A 17,739-nucleotide genomic window follows, 5' to 3' on the forward strand; every position below is an offset into this window, starting at 1 on the left:
TGAAAATGCATTTGTGAAAGATAATGATGACCAGAATTTTTTAAATCTTAATTTTCAATATAAAAGGAAATTGTGTGTATTTAAACATTAGTTTTTGTTGATTTATGTAACAAATATATATATATATATATATATATATATATATATATATATATATATATATATATATATATATATATTAAATAAAAGTAAATAATAATTTTAATAGAGCAGAGATTTATTTATTTATTTCTGACCTCTGAAACTAGTCTTAATAATGTTTAATAAACTCTATTACTCATGTAGTTACTATAATGACCAGCAGAGGAGACTAGAGATCTTTCCCGCAGATCACTGACCAAATATTCTATTTGAGCTTTTCATGAATCCTGTCTGCACTTTGCTTACTGCTCACACACATTATTGTTTCTTTAGCACATTTTGTTGCAAAAGGCATCACAACTTATGAACAAGTGAAAATGTATGGCCATAATTAATATCTTCCCATGCTTTATACTCCATAAAAAACTATATTACTTTTTTATTTTTACTTATAATTACAAGTGAGTGAATTATTTCATACGTAAACCAGGTTTAGTCCCCTCTTGCTGTTATAATAACCTCCACTCTTCTGGGAAGGCTTTCCACTAGATTTTAGTGTGCCGCTGTGGGAATTTGCCCATTAGTGAGGTTGGGCACTGATGTCGGGTGAAGAGGTCTGGGGTGCAGTCAGCGTTCCAAATTCACCCCAGAGGTGATCAGTGGGGTTGAGGTCAGATATCTGTGCAGGAAGTGGAAACCTGGGAACCTGGATGTGATGCCAGTCCATTGCAGGGCACCATACAGACACACACTCACACACACACACGTAGGGAGGCAATTTAGAGTCACCAATCCATGTTAAATATACATTCTCTCCAGTCTTAATTACTTGTCAGTGAGTCAAGCTTTAATTGAAAGTTGTGATTAGTCTTGTTGCCTATTAACACATGATAGTCTCTTTATCCACTGTAATCTTGGCTAATGTAGTACTCAATCCTTTGGTCTGTCTGTCTGTTGATTCACCCACAATGAGACAGGGATATAGTTACTAACAGACAAACATATAGCATCAGTGCAGGGGATTAAGTATGATTAACATATACGTGTAACGAATAAACAAGTTTGCATGGGATTACATATGATTAAGATAAACTTGTATCTAATAAACAAGACAATTTTCACTAATCAGGTAACAAAAATACCTGAAAACAGAGAACAATTGATGTTGCATTTTATATTTTCTCTGTATTTCATGTTTGTAATATTACTGCAGTATGTGCCCAAACTTACCTTCAGGCTTTAAATGTTCAGTTATTTTTTAAAACATAAATTCTAGACCTATTCGAGACCCATAATAATCATGTAAGCTTAAAGAAACCATACAAAAACTTTAATTATTCGTTCAATCTTCAGTAACTGCTTTATCCTGGTCAGGGTCACAGTGGATCCCGAGACTATCCCGGGAACACTGGGCGTGAAAACACCCTGGATGGACCGCCAATCTATCACAAGGCAGCACACACACACACACACACACACACACACACACACACACACACACACATTCATTCACACCTAGGAGCAATTTAAAGTAGCCAATCAAATATTAAAAAACAGAACAAATACACTATTTTTGTTTGAAAAAAGCATATTCATTCTTAGTTATCAGATTCTATTTCTATGTAATTGTCCGTGTAATTTCTAGCTATTTATAATAGTTATTATTTATATACTATTGTATTGTAAGATTATTTTTATATGATTGTATAATTTCTTTAGTCTAAACAATGTCTTTTGTTACCAGATATCACATTACAAGTATATCTATAATATTATGTAACATATTTATGCATTATTACATTATATGATTGTATTATTGTAGTTTTTTTTTTTTTTATAAAACAATTTTTAAATCAATGCCTTTTATTATCATATATAATGTTACAGGTATTTATAGATTATTATGTGACATCTTTATGTATTATTACAGTATATGCTTGTATATTTACAAGTTTTATCATAAAAAATATTTTAAAAACAATGCATTTTATTATCAAATCCCATTACAAGTATATCTAGGCTATTATGTAACATATTTATGTATTATTACATTATAGGTGTGCATTATTGTAGTTGTCTTATGAAACAATTTTTAAATCAATGCAGTTTATTGTCATATATAATATTACAAGTATATCTAGGCTATCATGTGACATGTTTTTGTATTATTACATTATATGCTTGTGTATTTAAAGTTGTATTATTAAAAATATTTTAGAAACAATGCATTTTATTATCAGATCCCATTACAAGTATATCTAGGCTGTTATGTAACATTATTTGAAATCTCTCTGATGTGTATCACAGCTACAGCAGGTGAGCAGTGACAGCTGGCTGGCCGTTGTGCGCATGCGCGGTAACGCCACATTCGAGCGCAGCCGTGGGCGCGACCTCGCGCGTGCTTGTACGTTTTCTTTCGTCTTTGCATTCAAATGATGTCGGTTTGTCCGCTCTGCTCAGTCTTTCCTGCTCTTAAAGCTTCACTTCCTGGAGCGTGAATGGCGCTGGTCACCGTGCAGCGGTCCCCGACTCCCAGCACGACCTCCAGTCCGTGTGTCTCGGTAAGTTAGCAGTTATTTCAGTACTCAGTCATTCTGAATTCGTTATGAAGGTATTCCCCGCGTCTGCGCATGCGTTCGCTAGCATGGTTAGCTCCTCACATAACTTAGCTAAGCTCCCTGTATAGCTAGCAAGGTTTCAGTGTGCTAGGCAGGAGCTCATGTCCATAAGAATTGGCTACCACATTTCTGTGCTTTTATTAACGTGTCTACATTCAGAACTAAGCGGAAGCAGCTCACTTTGGGTTACTCAGTGGTTAGCTGGTTAGCAAGCTGCAGCCGGCTCCCCTCCTCAGCAGGGTCAGCTAGCTTTGTTCACAAGTAGCATTTTATAAGCTTTCCTATGAACAGAGGAGTTTCATTTTGCTTTAACTTGCACAGTGAATGATTTTATTGTTGATGAATAAGTTACAGTTAGGTTTCCCTAGTTGTACTGAACACTGGTGCTTTTCTTCCTGCTCCTTATCACTCTTTATGCATGTCCTGATCATATTTTTCTACTGTTTACTGTAACACCATGCAGGAATTAAAAGCTCTGAGTGTTGAGTACTGATACTCTATACTGATCTGAGTGACATCCTCAGTAACCAATCTGACTCTGTGTAAACTTCTTTTGCCCAGTGGTGTGATGATAACGTGTATTAAGATAAATCATGTGTTAATGTGCATTTATTATAGAGGATTAGAGGGATTAGATTTTACTTTGACTGTAGGAATCAGGTGACTGTGATGACATGAGGAAGTACTGCTGAAAAAATGCACTGTGTGCTGGAACCCATGTGTCCGCCTGCATTATATCATAGCCCTGGAGATCTGTCCTCACACAGAATTCAGTGTAAAGAGCTGATCTTGCTAATCATCTAGATTGATTATATTGACCAGTAGTGTTATTGTGAAAAGGGGTTCGATGTAAGGAATAGGGATTGCATGGTTTAATGCTTTCCCTGCTCCCAGAACACATGAATTAATTCATCAGTGTATGAAGGCTTTATGGGTGTGATGAAGCAGAAGATCTTAGGTGATGTATATAGGTTAGGCAGACTGCAAAAAAAAGAGCTTCTGCCCAACAGATAAAGATTAAATGGGCTGATTTTTCCCCATTGATGTTATGTTACAAGTTGCCCATCATGTGACTTAATGTGAATCATCTTGTGAGATGCCTCAAGTTCTTACTAAAGAAGGACCTCTGTGAAGCTTTGTGGTTCTCTAGTGCCTTAACACACAAGGTGCATCATTCAGTGCTGCAAACAGTGAAAAGAGTTTGCAGCACTGGATATTTCACCTTGTGTTTTTAGTATTTATCAGTTTCTGGGGGAAAAACTGCTGAAAAGAGTAATCATGAAGAAAACAAAAGGTTAAGGTCTGAGTAAGCAACCCTGTGCATTGTCAGTGGGATTAGCAAGGGACTCTTCAAGTAATATTCAAGAAGTTTGTGCAGTGAATTTCCACAAATTCAATAAGTGAATTAGAAACTAAATAAATGAAACATATCAGCTCAAATAAATAACTTAAGTAATAAGTCACCATTGATTATGAGAACGGCTATATCTCATATAGCTTTCATTTTCTATCTATAAGCATGAATACATATTTTGGATAGAAGATTTGCCATAAACCATAGCCCAATAACATAAGCTGAGATTTACCAAATCCCAAATTCTATACTTAGACCAGTTCCCTTTACAATTCATGCTCTGACAATAACCTGCAAAATGGCTGGGTTAGAAGATTTAAACCCATACCTGCCTGCAGCATTCAGCGAGCAGATAATCCATGGATCTGTTTAAACAGTCTTGCAAATGTTGTACCTTTTACTGAATGTTTTACTGACATAAGTGATTGTAGTGATTTATACTGAAAAGAGTTATTAAAAACAGCAAATATTAAAACATCTTCAACACATAGCTCCTTTGTACTTACATATAAATATTGTATATTAACCTTTTTACCCTGCAATCAGTGTTGTTTATGCCTAACAAAAAAATGAAAATATTTGCATCCAATATTTCTTTAATCTAAATCTTGCTAAATAGGCTACAGAACAATGTAATCTTAATTGTATATGAAATAACTGTTTGTTGCCTTTACTCTTTCTTTTGCTGCTGTGGCCGTATTTTATTATGCCTCCGCAATCCATCCAGGATTCTCATTAGAAAGAGTAGTTGAGTGTTTGTACTATTTATATGGAATTTTCTTTTTTTTTTTTCCCTGCAGCAGTAGGGCCATGCTTTTCTCAATCCTATCGTCCTGGCAAAGTCTCAGAATTTGAGATTGAGTTTAAGGTTTTTCAAGCCCACATCCTGGACTGGACTGGAAATGTATAGAAAAGGAGTAGTGTTTGTTTGTTTGTTTGTTTGTAAGAAATGATGATATCGTGAATGTGTATTCCATGACTATGTGTGTTTGGGTGGAGCACTTTTGATAATACATTGATGCTATTTCTTTTTCAGAGTATTCACACAGCAGTAGCTGATAGAAACTCAGTTCATTTCCACCTTTTCAGAAATCTGTGCAGTGCCTTGTGTGTTGTACGTGTCGCACTGCAGGATTGGCAGAGTGATCCCTGAGAGAAAGCACTAAGAGTGTAAGGATTATCTGAGCAGACAGTGTGGATTATTGTCAGTCTGGGGGGTAAGAGGGAGGATAAGCCCGTGGCTCCTTGGTTTTGCACGGTATTACACTGTCTGTAGAGATTTGTTTTAACTACCCCCTGGCTGTGGTTGGTTGGGTATAGGTACAAAGTGCAGTAAAGAGATGAAGAAGTCCAGGATATAGGTGTGCACATATGGGAATAAGTAGCTTTTAGTGATACTGTCTTTGAAGCTATTCAGGATTGGAGGATGAGAGATGTTGGAGAAGGGGAGCTTGTTACCAGAAAAGGTGTTGATGGGTCAGTTACTAATTGCCACATATTCCAGTGACTCCAGTGTTTCCCACAGGCCTGAAGTAATCCAAACAGGAGAACTGGGTGTTGTGGGAGGATGATGGAGTAATGATTAGGGTTAATTTAAGGGATTTGTTTTAATGGGACAAAATATATTTAAAAATATACTTTCAGTTGAATGTTTGACCATGTCCATTCACAGTATGTGTTCTTACTTTTCTGTCATTGTCTATTTCCAGGAGGCTGGGAGTGGAGAGGATGACCGGCATTGTCAGCCCAGGAGGTAAGGCCATGCTTTTTCAGTCCCATCCTCCTGCTAAACCAAAACAACCACTAATAGCACTTTTCTTCTGGACAGCATATTACAGCAAAGTACTGTTACTAATCCAAATAAATATGCAACTTTGTCCATTTTCCATTAGTTTTCTGGACATTGACGGGCGGTGATTAGCGATGGACATGCAAGTTATTTGTGTAATAGAAAACAGGGATGTTGATAGATGTTCAAATACCTAGTTAGCCAGAGGTACCAGTCACTGATGCTACTGTTCGGATATTTGTTACGGCTTATTACAATTACCATTTGTTACATGAAGTTCAGAACTAAAACATTTTTTGAGCAGGCTATGGACAACATGAAAGTAATTGTAACAACCTTAATTTTATTATAAAAATGCATATTACTCAGGGAACTCTCTTATGCTCCTCTCTGTACTGTAATCTGTAGTTGTAGGTATCGAAGGTAACTTGTACAGGTTAAAGGCTGTTACATCAACATACAAGCTGGTTAAGTGCCTTATCTGTACCTTATTTTTAAATATCCTTGTGTCGCTCAATTCTCACATCTCATTTACTCTCATTTATAACATTTACTGATGTTTTACTCAGAACATCCTTCATGATCCTTCGTCTTTGCGAGTGCAGTATTCTCAGTAGCCACAGTGAGGAGTCTTCTGCTCACTGAATCACTGTAAGCCGAGACTATAGAGGGTTCATCACTACCTACATATACTCTAGTTCCAGTTTACTTGGAGGATTTAATTAAACTAACCTTAAAAATGCTGAGTAGCTCAAACACTAAAGGCACTGTTCTGTGTAGTACATAAGTGAGATACTCATCCATTACACTGAAGTCCAGTGCAATGGGTGGATGGTGGACTTTTCCAAACGCAGTGGCCTTGTGTATGCAGCAGCTGCTTGCAGAAATGAGCAACTCAGAGTAGAGTGAATTTTGTCCTAAAATGTACTACATGTGCTTGTGGTTTTTGATGACCACACAGTCTCATGAATCCACTCCAAACATTTGCCTGTATTATTAACAATACAGTCCTAATAAAAATTATTTAGTAACATATTCAAATCTATTTATCAATAAATGAGGTGTTAAAAGTTCATTGTGGATTTCCTCTTGTTTAATCATAACCACTTCTCCGTAGCATGTTCTCCTTATTGTCCAACTAGAGTCACTGTTGTTGGAGGCATCATACACCACTAAATAGTGCTTTTAATGAAAATACCCTTGGCGGAGAAATTGTGTGTGTGTGTGTGTGTGTGTGTGTGTGTGTGTGTGTGTGTGTGTGTGTGTGTGTGGGAAGGGGGTTTGGTGTTGGCACAGTGGAATACAGCTGTTAGATAATGGACTCAGTAATAATAAACTTTGTTTAGTTTTCATTTTGAGTCTTAAAAAATGTTCAAATCAGGAAGTGTATTTAATAAAATAAATAATTCCCGTAAGTACCAAGAATTATAAATAGACCATGTTAAACAAGTATATAATAACATATTGAGTCCAAAACTTGTGTGTTTCCATGAGGAGTAGATCTATATAAACTAATAACTTCTTTTCTGTCTTTATCTATGTTCAGCTGAGAGAGTTGTCAGAATGTAACCGGTGATTATGAATATTTGACTTTATAGTTTAAATATGGCTTCATTTGCATTTTTATCAAATATCTGATGTCAGCGAGCTGTTTGTGTTTGTGTTTATGAGACCATAGTACGTCAATGTACATGTCAAACATGGTCAACGTGTTCCTAACGATGTTCCCTCTATTGTTCTAAGGGCTACAGTTGCAGTGTTATGTTTTGACATGTATATCTCAGAGACATCTGTAGGGTGAAAATTAATTTCTGGAATTTTAGAATTTCTTTAAAGACAGAACCCTGGGGTGGATGCAGAATTACTCAGTAGATGGTCCTCTTTAAATCTGCTGCACAAAGTCAACCAAGGAGGACATTTTCTGCTTAAATTTTTTGAAAGTGTTTGGCAAATATTGTAATTTTATTCATGAGAGGACTGACTGGATGGTCACTATTTGAGATTTGTTATGCAACGCTACCAGACCTGCTTGCCAAGAGGTGGGATGGTCCGGGAAAGGTTTACAGGACGTAAGGTTTTTGTGCGGTAATATCCAACACAGAATGTGAACTCCCCCGTCAGCTCATACAGTGAGCCCCATAACTTGGCTTTATACTACATCTGCACATGTGGACTCAATTACATGAAGTATTAGGTAATTCTGTCATGTGGTCGATATTTCCTTGTTATTCGGTTCTATCCGAGAATCTTTGTAGTCTTATTTGCTTCCTTGCTATGGACATCAAGTCCCCATGCATCAACTCAACTCACCTCTGATTAGCTTATATAACAACTAGCCAAAACTAACAAGGGATCAAACTATTGGATGATATAATGTCTGTGCACCCTCATGCTGTAGTTGCATGCAAAATGTGTCTACTTTGGAAGTGAAGTGGGTGAGTGGGAAAATTGTGGCTGGGATTATTAGAGCAATCATGCCTGCTGGTTTGATACCTGAATTTTTGTGTGCTTTCCTCATAGAATTCCTGCAGCCAGTGGAAAGCACTGCATAATCTCAAAGAAAGGAAGAGAATTTGTGTACTGAAGACAGCTCTCTTATTATTTCATCTATTTTAATGAGTTACTTAGGAAGGAATGAAGCGGCTGTGGCTGGAGGAGAAGACTTCTACAGAGAAAGCTTTTAAATGAGTGATGGAATCTTGTTTACGTTAAACAAGCCTACTCCTTGGCAGGTTTCACTTTATGCTTTAGTTGTGTTGGCAACGTGTTTTCTCCTGTTATTTTCTCAAGAGTGTTTATTCCCCCTGAAGTACAATACACGTGATGTATCCTGGCAGATCAGGTATCCGACACTGAGCTGAAACATCCTGGTGTTACACTCTTGATCATATCAATTCCTGCCATTTTAAAAGTGAACATACAAAATACCAACAGATCAGATCAAGTGCCTGAGACAGGAGAATATTTCAGATGACTTTTGTTGCACCATTAAAGGGCGATACCATTTCCTTCCTTGTACTCTTATTGGCAACACGGACCATTTAACAAAGCGTATGCTGCCCACATACAGACAATAGCTAAACAAAGGCAAACCAAGTTTCATCATTAAAAACAGACACTTGAAGCAGTGGAGATTGTCTCACTGACAGTGAATCACTCCCTTCTGCCTGCAGCTCAGTGGACTTTTAACCTGACCCTGTCTGTTCATACATCTCCTTCTGTGAACAAAATTACCTACCTATCTAACCAAACAACCAGCTCACCCGCAGTGGAACAGAGAGGAGTATGGTGCTGCCAAACAGAAATATTATAAAGCCATATAGCTAATGAAAGCCCAAATAAAAGAATTATTTTAGCTTACTTAGAAGATTTCTAACTCCTCTGCAGTTTGGAGTTGAGGTGGGAATCGTTGCTTGCCTCACGATTCAGAAGGTTACGATTCAATTATGAAAAGATTCTCCTTGCATTTCAATTACTATTTTCTACACATGGATTCTTTTCTCTTCAACAATAAAAAAATAAAAATAAAAAATAAAAAAAAACAGCAGCAATGCGACTCAAGCCACCAGTCATGACCAATATAATAAGCAGTCACAGTTCCATAGGAGTCTGTGGCATCCATGGACGTCCATGAACAACTGGTTACTGATCAGGGGCTGAAATCCTTAGCAATAAATATAGCGATAGTTTAAGTTCTCTTATTGATTTCTCATATTGGTTGTGTTGCCACAGTATTTAATCTTGGTATAACACATCTTGCAAATTGCAAAGGTCTTGTCTAGCTTTTTTCTTTAAAAAAAAAAAAAAAAAAAAGCAGTCTCATAAAACCCAAAATGTTTCCAAATGTCAGGTTTTAAAAAAAGGTGCTGGTTTGACTTCGTGCTGCAGCTGTCCCTTAGCTGTGCCTTCTAGAATGACATCACTCCCTCTGTCTCGCCTCTTGAATGTACACATGACATTAGGAAGCTTCTGGAATTGGCAAAATAAAAAGAATAAAGTTGTTGAGAATTGGCTTTAAATAACAGATTCTTAAATTTCTTGCATCAATGCATATTCTTTCAAGAAGGCATCATGATGCACTGTACAAATGATTATTTCCCCCAGCCCAATTTGGAGTTAATTAAAAAACAACACAGAATCACAAAGACCACAAAACACACCATCCCCCGAAGTTGCTTCCAGCTAAAACAACCTTAAAACACAAAAAGCAGTAACCCCTCCTTGCCCCACTTACACTCTCACCTCTATTCATGAAGCTGATGCTGAAGTTACTGGCTACTCCTCATAACCAGCACTCCTCATAATTAGGTAGCAGGAAAAGCTAGAACACAAGAAAAGCAGTGGGCTTGGTTGGAATCTTGCATGGCATTTTGAGTCACTGCATTAATGAGCTTCATCCAACATTTTAAACTATGTTAGAGCCATACACGCATTATCGGCAACGCATTAAATCCTTCATCTGCAAGAAAAGTACAATAGCCAGTGGCCCTGACATAAGTGGCTATGAAATGCTTTTAGCTTTGCTACCTCATGTTTATAGCCAACATGTTTATGACATGCCACTGTTTCAGGAATCAACCTGAGTCTCCACTCTGTCTGGACAGTTCAGGCTCCTCTGTCATCTCAAAATGGATCCACGTCAAACTGGCTCAGCTGAGCAAAGTCCTCTATTTCATTAGTGGTGGCCAGGAGGCATGGGACCTACCTACCTATATCTATTTAACTTTCTATCTATCACTTTCAGTGCCACAGGGATGTTCTCTCACCTCTTTTACTCACACTACACCAATCAGTGCATCTCCAGCAACTCCTCTGTCAAACTGATCAAAAGCTTGCCAGCAAACTCAACTCTTAGGCCTTTTTTAGCAATGACAGATCTGCATACAGAAGTGGCACCTGGTTACATGATGCTCAGAAAAAACACATGATGCTCAACAAAAGGAAGACATGCTTATATGATGGTATGATGCATTTCAGGACAACATCCAACCAATATTTATACTCTAATACATCAGAGCATCCATGTTTGTTTCATGTGTTAGTTAATTAACACAAGTTAAATTACTGTTTACTTTGTAGTAATGTGCCTTCTGCATAAATTTAATATTCAAATATCCATAAGAGTTGAAAGAACAGATATTCAGTTAAGGAGAATTTTTGTTACTAATTCAGTCTGTAAACAAGGTTAGAAAAGTTGATTATGTTTGTAGCTCATTGTATAGATTTAATGGTGTGATGTCCCACAGAAGAGCCTTTAATATGATTTCTAATCTATCACTGTTTTCTTTTATCAAATTATTTTATCCATTTAGTTTTTTTGCATCCATTTGAATATTATTAGGCCATTATATGGCAGAATATTTTAAAGCCAAAATAAGATTGATATTTTCAGCCCTTAGAGAAATACTGATATATCGAACACGCAGCAAAAGCTTTACTGAATTTTGGCTCAGTATCTCAGCCTGTAGCGGTGCACGTTATGGCACTGGTTAAAATACAAACTTATTGAAAGTTATAACTGCCACAGGGTGCAGGAGTGAAAATCCCATTTGATTAGCAAACTTTGTGATCACAGTGACCATGCATGTTCGTAATATAATCTGACCTTCAGTACATATATTTGCATGTTATATTTAATAAAGCAGAGGATTCAAAACACAGAAATGAGCGCTCCAGAGTGAGAGCAGCAGCTGATAAAAGCGGAACAGTTGGGATGTACCACAAATGCAGTGTTGCTTCAGATGTAAATTGGGATTTATTTGAAATCCAGTGGTAGCTGTTTTGTGTGCATTGGTTGTATTATCTCTCTTTCGTCCCGCGAGTGATCTGACTGCCTGCTTCTGGCCACATCCTGATACATATACACACCCAATACAAAAGTGCTGTTCTCACCAAAATATTATCAGATGTGGCTTTTCTTTTTCAAATTTTCTCAGTGACTTCATGTGGGTGTAGGACATAATAACCTGATAACATATTAACCTGATATTCAAATACTCCTCTACTCCACTAATTCTTTGTATATCTTGTGAATAGATTCAGGTTATAAGTCACCACAGTAGTGTTGTGCTCCATAAAGTGGCATTTCAAAGTAAATTTGAGCTAAATATTGACTTGCTTACTGAGGCATTCAGAGAGAGGCTATAAAATGAGAGAGGGCAGGGACTGATATGGACATAAAATAAAATTACATGTAGCATTGTTTATATTTTTGATGTCTTCATGCCTTAAAATGAAAAACTCAAACTGGATAGAAAAGCTTCATTAAATAACCTGAAATAAGATGAGACTCTTACAACAGTTTGTCTACTGTGGTCATTAAGAAATGTTTTTGTATTTGAGATCGTCTAGTGTGACACTCATTGTTCTACACTCTACCTTCATTCCAGGCTGAAGAATATGAGAAACAGTGATACAGATAGAACTGGAAGAGACAATTAAATTGAGACAGGGTTTAAAAAGAATGTCGAATGGAAACAGAGGTATTATCAATTGACAGCTATGTGTAGCTGAACAAGTTCTTCAGGATCTGTGTGTGTGTGTGTGTGTGTGTGTGTGTGTGTGTGTGTGTGTGTGTGTGTGTGAGGGTCAGGCTAAGCTACTCGTTCTCTTTGGGCTGGGCAAGGCAGAGAGTGCAAGCTAATTCATGCCTGAGTTTCTCATTTCACCCTGTTCTCACACCCGGCAGGTGCTTCTCACAGGCTCTCATTATCAAACCCAGTCCTGAGCATTCACGTCTGCGCTAGAGCTACTCTCTCTTAGCACAATGCTTTCATAGGTGTCTATATAATAAATATCTTTCTTGTACAGATCTTTTTAAAATGACCGACATGTTTAGCACTTCCAACATTGTGACTAAGACAGTATGGTCCTATGCATTCCTGTTTTTTTTTATGTAGCTGTATAAAGTAGACAACACATTTCCTGCTCCAAGTTTAGGAAACAGCTGGCCTCTCGGAGCAGGATGGCCATGCGTTGGGGGGAATTTGGGGAGTATCCAGAATCTAGGAAACACTCACGACCTTTCGCTGGCCTATCGCAAAGTCATTGCGCAACATGGACCAGAGATTCTGTAAACATGGTATGACAACAGCATTGCTTGGATTACAAGTCCAAGGAAAAGAAGGGTCTTAATGGAAAAAATTCTGATGTAAACACAAACAGACTTACACAACCCAAGTGTTGCTTTATGTGTGAGAATTGGCCAATATATCAGCAGGTCTTGTGTAGAAGACCTTCCAGGGATGGAGCACCTTGTTCTGGGTATGTTTACACCTCCCAGTTGTGATGGAAGATTGTAGCTGCCTGGTATCACATGGTTGTAGTGCTTGTTATTTGGTGTACTGTGCTGCTCTGCACTGCTCGATGTAAGAGCGAACATGCTCAGAGTCAACTTAGGACAAAAGAGGATCACCTCCAGTGAAGAGATGCACTCAGCACACTGAAAAGATGGCATCTGATGAATGACATGGCTGTATTATCTGTAATCTGTATTTTTCAATCAATCAATCAATCAGTAAACTCAGTGTTGTGTAAAAAAAACTACTATTGCAATAAACAGCATATCAAAATACTATGGCACTCACCAGTATCTATAGTGGTGTGTTATTTTGCCGTACTAATTTAGTGTGGTAGGTTGTGGTTTTGGATGTAACCAACCCAGCTAATCTATCTAACGCCTTTTTTTTTTTTTTTTTTTTTTAAATAAAAACACCATTTGGGACTCTGGTGTAAACAGTCTGCTTTGAATTTAAATACTCCTGCACTGATTTGCTAGTCTGAACAGCCAATTAGAGAACTCTTTCTCATATCAGTGTCTTCAAACCACTCAGCGCTTGTCAGTGTCTGTGTATTGGCAAATAAAAGTGCAGGACAAACTCCAGAAACTGTGTGTGAGACGCTCAGCAGATAACTGGTAGCTGACCTGATGTGTTTTAGCCGTAAGAGCTTTGGATCAGTGGTTCATTGTATAAACCCTTGCTTGGAGGCTTTATTGAGATGCAGGCGAACTAATGCGACTCATTCTCCTCCAGCCCTGACAGATTGTTAACTACACTTCTCAACCCATCGGGGAGATAAATTAATTAAGATGTCTGCTCATTATTAAGCAGGAGATCATCTTGGGTCTTCCCCTTAGACATTAATAGTCATTGCTACTGTGACAGAGTTGAGAGTAGGGAGATAAATGTTAGGGGATTAAGTGTGAAATGAGGATGGCAGCAATTAACAAAGGCTGTTTTAAGTACAAAAAGCTTAGCGTTGTGGGATCATGCTTTGTAATTAAAGAAAAGCTGAGCAGGAATAAACAGCAATTCAGTGCAAATGGTTTTCGGTTACGTAAACTTGTGGTCATGTTGTAAATAGATTTATCTTATCCAAACCAAGATAAGACTGTTTTCTATTTTTCAATCATAGTTTTATTGCGTTTGCTGTTATTTACAGCTAACGTTAAAACAAATAGATTAAAATGGAATGAGATCATTTTTAATATTTTGGCTTGTTTATGAACTATCTACTTACAGACAGCTGATCTTGCTTATCTTAGTCTTCAGGTAAGAGTTTCTGTGAAAGGGCTTTTGGAGGAATAACAGTGGGCCTTGCGACCTTGTGCTGGTGATGTAGCTCAGTGGTAGATAGTGTCCCTTGCAGATACAACACCCTGGGTTCAAGCTCCCACACCTCCATCCATGCTCTTTTTTTTGGCAGCTGTTGCCCAGAGCCTGAGGCTCTTGGGTACTACCGATTACCAACCTGCCACTGTTGAGCCCTTGAGCAAGGCCCTTAACCCTCTCTAATTCCAGTGTACCGTGGCTGACCCTGTACTCTGATCCCAGATTCCTAACAAAGGATATGCAGAAATAATAATAATAATTTCACTGTACTCTACTATACGTATATATGTGAAAATAATGGCTACCTTCTGTATAATGTCTAACGCCACCACTGTGTACTGTCTCTATTATTTGTACTAGTCTGGGGTGGCCTTATATGCTCTGTATATTCACAGTATTACAATACCCTAAGGGTAGTGTCATCAGTCATTTTGGTGGAAGTTAGCTGAAGCTAGCTGTTTTGAAACTGTAAATTAAAACAAATACACACCCCATTCCCTCCAAAGCCAGATCGAAGAACATCCCTGGATTAGAACATCTGAATGCTTTCTGGATTTCAGTTGGTCATGTGTTGGTCATCCACATCATTTTTTCTAATGTAAAGAAGTAAGTGATTTTATAATGGTTGCATTTGTATCCCTTTCTTTTATGATGAAAACAATGTTCTTATTTTCTGTCTGTGTTGTAACAGTAAAATGTCTTGTTCTGTATTTTGTAATTGTCACCCAGTGTTGCTTGACTAACATTTTAATGAGCTACTGCTGTGTTGGTGTGATTTGAGTTGACGGTGTCTTTGAGCTGATAGTGCTGCTGTTTTTTTTTTTTTTTTTTTTTTTTATTTAATTTTGAAGTTTCTTACATGATGTACAGCTATGAAAGTGAATTGTAACCTGTTGTTACATATATCCCTGTCTTTACACAGACAATACATCATTTAGTGTATAGTGTATACAGGGTGTCCCAAAAGTCTTCATACATAGGGGAGATGTAAAAAACTTTATTTAGTGAAATGTCTTCCAGAATTGTTCGTACTTAGTTTATATTATATAGTTTTTTTTTTCAGATAGCCTTTAAGAATGCCTTTGACAGAAGAAGAACGTATTGAAATCATTCTCATGGCTGGATCGGGAAGCTTTCGCAAGGTTGTGATGGACTCTAACAGGAAACATGGCAAGCACTTCACACACGACCCTGTTGCCAAACTTATTAACAAATTCAAAAAGATTGCAAGTGTTGCGGACCAACAGAGAAGTGGATGTCCATGAACATCCACTGACGAAGGCACAACTGACGTGGTGCTGATGTACATAGTCCCCACGTATGGAGACTTTTGGGACACCGTGTACTTGTATCCAGGCTACGTTGTCTCTCTACCACTCTGCCCTCCTTTCACATCCTGTTTGGAAAGTATACCATTGCCTAGGGGGATACCTAAAATATTACAGCAGGTGTTCAGGCTTAAAAATCTACAGACAATACATTTTAATTCAAAAGTTATCACTTGTGAAATGGAGGCTGAAGATAGAGTGAAACTTGAATGAAACCCTTGTTTTCACAGTGTGTACTGAGGGGTATTGCCAAGGCCAAATAGCACATCTGCAGTATAAAAACTACAGAGCCTGTACATGACATGCAGGCAAAAAAAAAAAACAATATATTGTGGCCACGTTTTAGTTAAATTGTGGCCACGTTTTACTAATTTGTGCTCTTGTTTTAGTTAACCCGTGGCCACGTTTTACTAATTTGTGCTCTTGTTTTAGTTAACCCGTGGCCATGTTTTACTAATTCGATCCCTTGTTTTAGGGAAATGCGTTTGAGGGAACAAATTAATAATATGTGGCCACAATTTACCTAAAACGAGAGAACGAATTAACAGAAGGTGCTCACGTATTAACAATTCGTGGGAACAAATTCTTAACTCATGGCCACATTTTTACCCGTATGTCATGTTCAGGGCTCTGTAAAATAAATAAATAAACAAATAAATACTGCTTTTTTTTTGCTTTTTTTTTTTGCTGTTTTTCGCGCAGTAATTTAAACGCAGTGAAGGTGGTTGCTTTAAAAGTATTTCTAGGCTTTCTCGACTGTCCATAGATAGCAGTCGTATGTTGTGTGCACTTGGTGTGTTCAGCGGCTCGGTCGTTGCTCAGCAGCCTGCCATGCCGTGTGTATATGAGACCTTAGCTGGGGCCCCGCCGCGAGCACATGTCAGAAATCTCCTCCTGCTCCTGCTCCTCCTCCTGCTCCTCCTCTTCAGGCGCTCCACTCTTCACTGCTGCAGTTTCAGAGCTTCACAACGCTGCAGCTCACACTGAGTTTACTCAGCACCTCTGGAAGTACTTTTAGTTTTTAAACAAGTTTATTATTTAATTCAGACGTCTTTAGTGCCTTGGGAAAGAACTTTTCCCCACGTTTTTTTTTTTTTAACCTCTTCGAAATATTTTAGCTTAGCTTCCTTTTAATAGCGTTAATTAGCCGCAGTTTGTGTCAGAAGCTTTTACCGCTCTGAGGCTAATGTAGAACCAGGAGCTCCCTTCTTTACCGGCCTTTTTTTGTTTTTTTTTGGACTTGTGTGGAGACTGTCATGCCAGTGGAAGAGTGAGGCTGTGAGGATATCCGGTCAGTGTGTGTGTGTGTGTGTGTGTGTGTGAGACTGAGTGTGTGTGTGAGTGGCCATGACCCCGAGAGGAAGCCGTCCTGTACCGGAGAACTGTGCGGCGGCCGCCGTGTGCTCGCGCTGCGCCGCTAAAATCACGCCTTACTTCAGCGACAACGCAGTGGCTTCATACGACCAGATCAACCAGCTGTAAGTTCACCTGAACACCTGTCCTGTCAGTTATTCAGAGTAGATCTCAAGTTTGATCTTACTGGCAACGTGCTTTATGAGCCCGGCGTGTATTCCTGGTGTCGGCAGAACAGACAGGTTAGTGAGGGAAATGAAGAGATCAGCGCGTCAGTTATTTCAGGTGAATGAGTAACAGGAGGTGAGGAGAGTTTCCTGTAGGTTGTGAAATACAGAGATGACGGGAAACGTGATTCACCTACCTGGTCTGATTTGGGGGAAATCACAGGAGCTTCATCCTTAAAGCAGTTTGCTGTTAGTTTAGTTGCTGGCTTTCTGGTTTGTCCTTGTGCTCAGCATTTACATTCATTCTCAGTTTTCCCCAAACTGCTCAGCTTGATCACAGGTTTAAACATTTGAACATGAGCTAATGATTAACAGTATGTCCAGTTTATAACCAGGAGCGTAGAGAAATGTCAGCGTGTCATCATATACACAAGTGT

At 38.2% G+C, this 17,739-nt stretch overlaps 1 protein-coding gene across 2 annotated transcripts in view; it reads left to right on the forward strand.

Annotated features, from left to right (window-relative positions):
* Positions 1-2,419: 2,419 nt before the first annotated feature.
* The window catches only part of ssh2a (slingshot protein phosphatase 2a), a 28,359-nt gene continuing 13,039 nt past the window's right edge, over positions 2,420-17,739 (forward strand). Inside the window, exons 1-2 of one of the 2 annotated variants that reach the window (XM_026924397.3) lie at positions 2,420-2,642; positions 5,763-5,806. In XM_026924397.3, the coding sequence (XP_026780198.3) occupies positions 2,580-2,642; positions 5,763-5,806 (107 nt within the window). In that variant the 5' untranslated portion in view covers positions 2,420-2,579. Of the gene's footprint in view, positions 2,643-5,762; positions 5,807-16,717; positions 17,261-17,739 lie in introns of those variants that run through there. The other variant, XM_026924396.3, reaches the window with a different exon arrangement.

The sequence above is a fragment of the Pangasianodon hypophthalmus genome, chromosome 14 (genome assembly GCF_027358585.1).
Source record: "Pangasianodon hypophthalmus isolate fPanHyp1 chromosome 14, fPanHyp1.pri, whole genome shotgun sequence".
Lineage (NCBI taxonomy): Eukaryota > Metazoa > Chordata > Actinopteri > Siluriformes > Pangasiidae > Pangasianodon > Pangasianodon hypophthalmus.